Source organism: Meleagris gallopavo, chromosome 8 (assembly GCF_000146605.3).
Source record: "Meleagris gallopavo isolate NT-WF06-2002-E0010 breed Aviagen turkey brand Nicholas breeding stock chromosome 8, Turkey_5.1, whole genome shotgun sequence".
Lineage (NCBI taxonomy): Eukaryota > Metazoa > Chordata > Aves > Galliformes > Phasianidae > Meleagris > Meleagris gallopavo.
The window spans coordinates 16,175,775-16,183,327 of NC_015018.2; the positions used below are offsets into that span (position 1 = coordinate 16,175,775).

General features: G+C 51.4%; 1 protein-coding gene across 1 annotated transcript; it reads left to right on the top strand.

The window, feature by feature from the left end:
- Positions 1 to 11: 11 nt before the first annotated feature.
- Positions 12 to 4,683, top strand: ELOVL3 (ELOVL fatty acid elongase 3). The gene is made up of 4 exons (XM_010714424.3): positions 12 to 137; positions 2,469 to 2,600; positions 3,029 to 3,180; positions 3,780 to 4,683. Exons 1-4 carry the CDS (start codon positions 34 to 36, stop codon positions 4,199 to 4,201), a joined length of 810 nt encoding a protein of 269 aa, XP_010712726.2. The 5' UTR covers positions 12 to 33; the 3' UTR covers positions 4,202 to 4,683.
- Positions 4,684 to 7,553: the final 2,870 nt, after the last annotated feature.

Here is a 7,553-nt window from a genome sequence, read left to right on the forward strand (position 1 = left end):
GCGGTGCCGGGGTTCGGCTCGGTGCGGACAGCTATGGGACTGTGCGGTGCGGTGCTGGGTTTTAACCTGTCGGCGCTGGAGGACATGGAGCAGAGCTTCAACGAGCGGGAGGCGATCGAGTGGATCCGGGAGAACTGGTGAGCGCTGGGCGCGACGCCGTGGGAAAGGGGCTGCGGCGCATCTCTACGGCCGTGCGGGGGATGAGGCAGAGCACCTGGGGCTGGCGGGAGGGCTGGAAGGAGAAAGTGGAAATTACGGTCCGAAACTATTGGGGAAGGGGCTGTAGGTCCTGACCTGCGTTGGAAGATGTCCCTATCTGACCGAGCTGCGGTGTGAGAATGAAAAACATCCGCTAGCGCGAGCTCCTGTGTTTGCAATGAGGCTGAATCCCTAACCTGCAGCAAACTGCTCCTGTCGAATAATTTGGTGCCTGCACCGTCAGCCTGAATAGCCAAGCTTGTTCCTCAAGAATATCCCCAGTGACTTGATGTCGTAAACATTATTCAATGGGCATTGGCTCTGCCAGATTCAAAGAAGATGTAGGAGAGTAGCCTCCTCGTCTTGTATGGAGCTCTTGCTTAAGCTCTTCCTGTTTTTCTGTGGAGAATTCGCTTTACCCACTAGGCATTCACACAGAAGCCAGCTGAACAATAAAGAAATACACCGAGCTCAGTTGCATCTTGTTCTGAAACTTTCTCTACCTCTTGAAGAGCAAGGGGCAGATGTCACTTGCTTTTCTCATTGCTGCACACAGTTTTCTTGCCCACATAATACCTTTAATAAATGCACCTCCTCAGTGTTTCCCGTTCATTGCCGAGGAAACTCCAGCAAGTCGTCTTCTTTCTTCCAGTGTGTAACTGGTTTGCTGTACTCTCTTCAGAACCTATCCACGTCACACTCTGGCTTCCTACTCCTTTTCAGTTTCTGGAGCAAAGGGATGGCTCTTACCTAAACGAATTTAGGGCAAGAAGGTGGCTTTGCATTTACTCGAGATGTTCTCAGCTTAACTCTCTGTGATTACAGATACTAATTGCTACCTTCTTTGTAGCAATGTTTGGCTCTTGTGCAATTTTGTATTTCGGAGCGGACAGCCTGTTTGGTTCCCGAGCGCCAGGAGAAAAGGGAGTTGTTCTCCGCCAGAGGAAGCCTTTCTGACTTCTTTTCTCACTCTTAGACGCGGTGACTTCCAACCATGAGGAACCCGGTGCAGCTGCGGCTCGAGGGGAGACCTGGGCGGGGCTGGGAGCCAGTCCCTTCTTCTCCGTGTGTTGCTACGGCGGCACTTGGCCCTGGGGGACGGCACACCGAATGTCTGAGGGGACAGGCTGGCGTGCAGCGAGCAGGGGAAGCCGGGAGGGGACAATCCCGGACCTGAAGTGAGGAGGGCTGGGGACATCAGCGAGTCGCCGGCTGCATTTGCGGCGCTGCTGCGTGGAGGATGGCTCGCCAGCGGGTCTGCTGGCTGGGGCTGGGCTCCCGAGCCCGCGGGCAGGGGTTTGCTAGGACTGAGACCACCGGAGCACGGGCTGGAAGGGCAGGGCGGCAGCCCGGGCCCCTTCGCCGGAGCCCCTCGGTGCTGACACACTGCTGGGGCTGAAGTCGGGTCACAGCTTGCTGAAACAGCCGCTTATGCTTCAGTAACGCCTGAGGCCAAACCAGGTGGTGCTTTGCTCTCCATCCTTGCCCCAGTGTAATGATTGCAGGATTAGCTCCTGCAGGTGTGCCCCAGCTCTTTGCTAAGGACTAGCTTTTAAAGACGCTTGATTATGTAACGGCTCCTGGAATAGTTGCAAATCTCTTTTGCCCTCCTGCACTTTCTTGGCAAGCAGCTGGGAGTGGAGTAGGGCTCTCTGCAGTGCCTGGGGTCGGCTGTTCAGATTGCTCCGTTGCAGTGAGCTCAGCAGAGTGGCGGAATCCTCATCCCAGAGCACCGGGCTGCCGAACCTGCTGCAGAGCAGTCGAGATCTTGGTTTTGTACTGGGCCATCAGAATCTACCACTCACCCTGCGTGTGAGAGCTGTGCTGTCACGGCCGTGTTTCAGCTCCAGGTCCTCTGCTCTGCTTGGTTCTCTTCCCGCTGCTTTCTCATCCCACGGCACGGTGGAGTCTGTAGAGGGAGAGCCCTGCTCAGCCTCTGCACTGCAACTGGTTCCTTTGCACAGCGCATAGGTGCACAAAGCAACAAAACACATTAACCTGTCTTCTCGGGATCCTGCTTGCAGATTGTCATGTCTTTGTCCCACAGGGTCTGCCTGCTGGAGCAGCTCCTGTTCTCACCTGTGATCCCAGGATTTCTCCTTGCTCACTGCCAGGAGATGCTTCCTGTGACCAAACCCAACCCTAACACAAAGATGGGCGATGTTTTATTCTTTTATTTTTTGTTGAGAGCTCTGCTGGGGCCACAGAACTCCACTGCAAAGAGGAACTCAGCCTGGCTCTTTCCCTAACTGCTCCTTCTCTTCTTGCAGGTATAAGACCTTCCTTTTTTCTGTAGCTTATGTGATTCTGATCTTTGGACTCCAGTATTTAATGAAGGAGAGGAGAGGCTACAATCTGCGCATGCCGCTGGCCCTCTGGTCCCTGGGGCTGGCCTTGTTCAGGTAAGAACTCTCAGCCTGGCACTATCTGACAAGTTCTAGCTCTGGTTTGTTTATTTGTTTTATTTTGCCATGCAAGATATAAAGATCAATCTAGAATACTTGGTTTTAAACAGTCTAGTCTTTTGGTACAGGTTTCCTACAGAGACCATGAGAAAGCCGCAGCCTGTGCCCTGTGATTAAGTAGACTTCATATTGCCAACATTGCCCTCATTTCCATGTGTCTTCAGCCTGGTAGGGGAGCACAAAGCAAGCCTCCTGCCTTGCTACCCTGATTGTAAAGGAGCACCTCTGCCTTTGAGCACAAGTTGGCTTGGAATGACAGCTCGTGGTCTGTTTGGAGATGTCATGAAATATACAAGCTGATAGCAAAGAAGCTTTCTGAGGGTGAACTGGACACAGCTTTCAGGTCTCCTTTGGTTTTCTTGCAGTGCCGTTGGGGCCCATCGCACCTGGAAACACATGGTCTTCGTGCTGACTACTGTGGGATTTAAACAGTCAGTGTGCAATCAACTCTTTTATGTCGACCCCATCTGCAAGCTTTGGGTCTATTTATTTGTACTGAGCAAAGTCCTGGAACTGGGTGAGTTCCTTTTGCAACATGTTCCCTCCTTTGCTTTTACGAGCAGGCTTTTCTTCACAGGTCTCTGTCAGAGAACAGGACTGTTTTGCCTTGCACATCACTCACTTTTCTTGCTTCCTGTTTCTCAACTTAGATGATGTGTAGTCTTTCTGCAGGGGTACAGACTGATATTCTTGCACTGGTTTCACCTTCTCAAGCCAATAGGCTGTTCTGCAGTGGGAAGACAGCAGCAGATGTGGGAGTGCTGGGGCACTTGTGCAGCCCCATGGGGTTTTTTTGCATCAAACCTGCAAGAACTTTCTTTCCTAGAGCAGGAGCCTGTTGGAGTGTTTGTGGCAATGCTTCTATTGGCAAGTGTCAAGTCTGTTAGGAGCAGAAGTGCTTGCAGCAACACAAAGAGGGGTTGAAGGTGTCAGTAGGAAGTTTATCCCCTGTGAACCACAGGTGCCTGTATGAGCAAATTTGTCATGAAGCTAGTCTTGGTGGGCTCAAGCCAGGTAATGACTTTAGCATTACAACTCTCTCATTCTGTCTTACCTGGAGGCTTGCATAACTTCTGTGATTTGCCCGACTGATGATACACCTCTCCTCCAACCAAGGTGACACCGTGTTCATTGCTCTCCGGAAACAGAAGCTCATATTCCTCCACTGGTACCACCACATTCTCACGCTCATCTATTCCTGGTACTGCTACAAGGAGATGTTGTCAGGTGGCGGCTGGTTCATCACCCTAAACCTCACTGTCCATACAGTCATGTACTCCTACTACACCGTGCGAGCAGTGGGCTTTCGGTTACCCCGCTGGATTGCCATGGCAATCACCTTTTCACAGATTCTGCAGATGGCCATAGGTATAATATTGTGCATCTTCCTCATCTTCTGGAAGGAGGATGAGGTCTGCCTTTGCACTTGGCCTGCCATTTCCTTTTCATTACTAATGTACCTCAGTTATTTGGTGCTCTTCTGTAACTTCTTCTCCAAGACTTACCTGACGAGCACTCAGAAACTGAAGGGAGAATAAAACTGAGGAGGGAGGAGGAGGCTGGGAGGCAGGTGAGGGAAAGGGGAACTTTTCATTTCTGAGTGAAGCTCAGGCATCCAATGGGATGGGGGGTGATGAAGGTCCCTGTGGATGAAAGCCTTCAGGTTAACTCGTGCATTGGCCTTTGGTATGTCTCCCTCCCAATGGGGACTCCCCAGAGTGAGGCATGGGTTGCCATGTGCAATGCAAGGAGGAGGGGGGCAGTCAGAGCTGGAGACTCCTTTGGTCCAGCTCCTGGCCCATATGATGCTGCCTAGTTTTGGGCTCACTCTGTCGAAGTAGAGAGGGAAGGAACCATGCTGTAGCTCATCTGCTGTCCTTCTCGCTTCTGCTGGCAATGAAGACCCCTCTCTGCTAATACAAGGAAAGCAATGAGTGGCTGCAAGTCTTCTCTCCAAAACTGTTTGCAGAGCACAGAACGTACAGCTGAGAAGCAACACAGACCTCTGAGCTGAGCCTGGGCATTTAGCCTTACCCAATCTGCCATAAATGCTTGGCATGCTGACGCAGGTTCAAACATCACCTCCCATAAGGCTACACCTAGAGTCACACAATGAATCACACAAATGTTAGTGGCTATTGTCATGAGAGCGCTGAGCAGGCTGAGGACAGCTGCTGCCTGGGCTCTGAGTGAGACCATGTGTTGCTGTGGGCCCTGCCAAGGGAGAGACCTGTGGGTGGGAGGCAGAAGGGTCTGAGAACTCCTCTCTGGGTGCATTGGAAATGGCAGTGGTGATACCTGAAAATGACTAAAATAAACGCTGTTGTGTACGGGTTTGTTTATTTGATGCCTTTGTTCTGGGTGGTGTGGGGAGCACTAATTTCTCCCTGCATCCTGCTTGCTCAGCCACAGCATGGCACCACCGGGCTCTGTCTCTCCGTGGATCGTTTCCACTGCTGCCTGCAGCTCCCCAGATCCCTTCCCACCTTGAGGCCCTCTGCCCCTGCATACAGCTGCCCTCACCACGGAAGGGCTCTGGCAGAGGCGAGCCTTGGCTGGCTTGTGGCAGCAGCACACCTCACACCTGGCTCAGCAGAGGCACAAAGATACCCGGAGTGTTCCATTCGCACTGCAAGAAGAGCGAAGAGGAGATGGGTAGCACAAGCCCTGCCAGTGAGCAGAGCCTGAACAAAGTAATCTGCTTCGCTCCCATGGCAGGTAAGGACGTGGGGAAGGAGAGCCCTGGCTGCCGCTGAAGTGGATTTTTTAAGGCTTCTGATGCTGTGTCACATTCTAATATCTACGTAATGTAGGTGGGATGTTGGGTGGGAGCAAAGCCCATTGGATAACTGTACTCAGAGACTTATCTGCGGTTCACTGCTGAAAGCAAGAGTTATGGTGACTGAACTTCAGGGACATCTGTCCCGAGGCTGGTTTTGTTCAACTCTTCCATCAACGATCTGGATGAAGGAGAACACGTGCATGCTGTATCTGCAGACTGGGAAGTGTCCAGTGACAGCCTGTAGAATAAGCAGGAGCCTGCTAGAATGTGCCTGCTTGGGCAGCAGCACCAGAGACACAGCTAAGGAAGTTCTGAGGGGCTGAGCACCAGATCTCAGCTGCACCAGGAAGGCAAGTGGCATCCAGAAGACACAAGACACCTCCTAGGACTCACTGCTGCCAATTTAATCACTTTGTTATTTGTTTTTGACCATTTTGATAATCTCTGATGTCTGTAAATTTTATTTATTTATTTATTTATTTTCCCCCAGGATGCATTTGTTATTTGGTGCCATTGTACAAAGCACTCTCAGCTCAGAGCTGGCGTATGGCTGCTGCTGGGTCTGGGCACTGTGTGGTGCTGCATTCTGCACTCAAGTCAGCGTGGTGGTGGTGGGGGTGCTGGAAGTACAGGGAAGGGGCAGCTGTGGGAAAGACCCTGTGCCTTGGTGCGGCATTGGAGAGAGCTGTGGCAGCACCTAGCTGTGCCTATCAGTAGGGATTAGTTACAGCTGGGGTCAGGGTCAGCTGAGGAGAGGGAATGAGAGGGGCTGGACTTCTGCTCCTTTCTCTGGGAGGAGAGCCAGGGCAGGCAAGGGAGTCAGTGTGGGAGCATGATACGTGTGTATGGTGGGGAGGCTTCAGGGTGGAGGCACAGAAGCAATCTCAGTATCACTGGCATCTAGCAGCAAGGTAAGAGTTCAGTCTTGTTTTGGATGTGCTATGTGCTTTAGATGTTGATGTTCAATCTTTGCATGCACATTGCAGGTGGAGTTGTGCTTCCAGCAGTAGCTGCCTCAATGCAGGGATTCCTCGCTTTGGTTTAGCTCAGAGCAAAGCATAGTTTAGCTATAGCGTTGTTGGACTGACATCCGTGATGGCTTTCAGCATCTGCTCACCAATACCTTCAGCAGCAGCTGCCCTCTGTGCAGCAGACTATGATAAAGATGGAGTGGTTTATATGCTGCACAAAAGGGGCTACATTCTTTGTCTCTTAGCAAGGATCCCTTCCTAACAGAGTTTGCTTCCTCTGTGTGTGCTGGCAACATTGCAGAAACCTGGTTTGTCTCAGTTTTGCCTGTCCCACTCACCTATGCGGAGTGGTTTGTCTTGTTGATGTATCAGGGTTGTGCTTGCCCCTGAAGTACGTGCCCCATGTGGAAGGAGACTGCACTGAGTGGGGATATCCCACTGCCCACTGCTTACATAGCTTTCTCGAGTTCTTAGAGAACCTACTGCGTCCCTCTGCACTGGCAGAAGCTACAGGTCCTGCTGTGCATGCACCTCCCAGGAGAGCAGCTCTATTTTACAGCTTTCCTGAAAGAAACGGCACAGGGCCAGGGGGGTGGGCAGGTATCTGCAGCCCCTTCTGGAGGTGCTGTTTGGAGCCAGAAGTGCTGCAGGGACTCAGAGGCACCGGCCCCACACAGTGTGATGGGGAAGCCTCAGAACGGAGTGCTCAGCCTGCGTCTACCCCAGACTTGTACTCAATGTTGGTGCTTGCTTTTTGAATCTTCAGACACTGGGTCATGCTCTCAAAAACCAGGCAGGCAAGAGCCTTGGAGGGACTGTGCCAACTTTTATTTTATTTCCTTTTTTTGAAATGGGATTTGAGGAAGGGATGGAGATGTGCAAGGGGGAGCTGTTTGTTGCGGAAGGGGATGCTTTGGATGTATACTGGCAAAGGTATTCCTGTCTGACTGGAGATGAGTGGAGCAGAGAAGCATGGCAGGCAGCACACCACCCTGGTGGACATGCTTGCTTTATGGGATTTTTGTTTTTAAAGTCTACTTCCCAGGTTACTTCCTGTACAAAATGATGTATTTTAATATATAGGTCTATATATGTGTATGTATATATATATATATATATATATAGTAGTATATATGC

Bases quoted from the DNA above. Each gene is read 5' to 3' on its own strand.
- ELOVL3 (XM_010714424.3), top strand. From the start codon at position 34: ATGGGACTGTGCGGTGCGGTGCTGGGTTTTAACCTGTCGGCGCTGGAG. The intron at 2,601-3,028 runs GTAAGAACTCTC...GTTTTCTTGCAG, and splicing joins CTGGGGCTGGCCTTGTTCAG to TGCCGTTGGGGCCCATCGCA. The intron at 3,181-3,779 runs GTGAGTTCCTTT...CCTCCAACCAAG, and splicing joins GAGCAAAGTCCTGGAACTGG to GTGACACCGTGTTCATTGCT.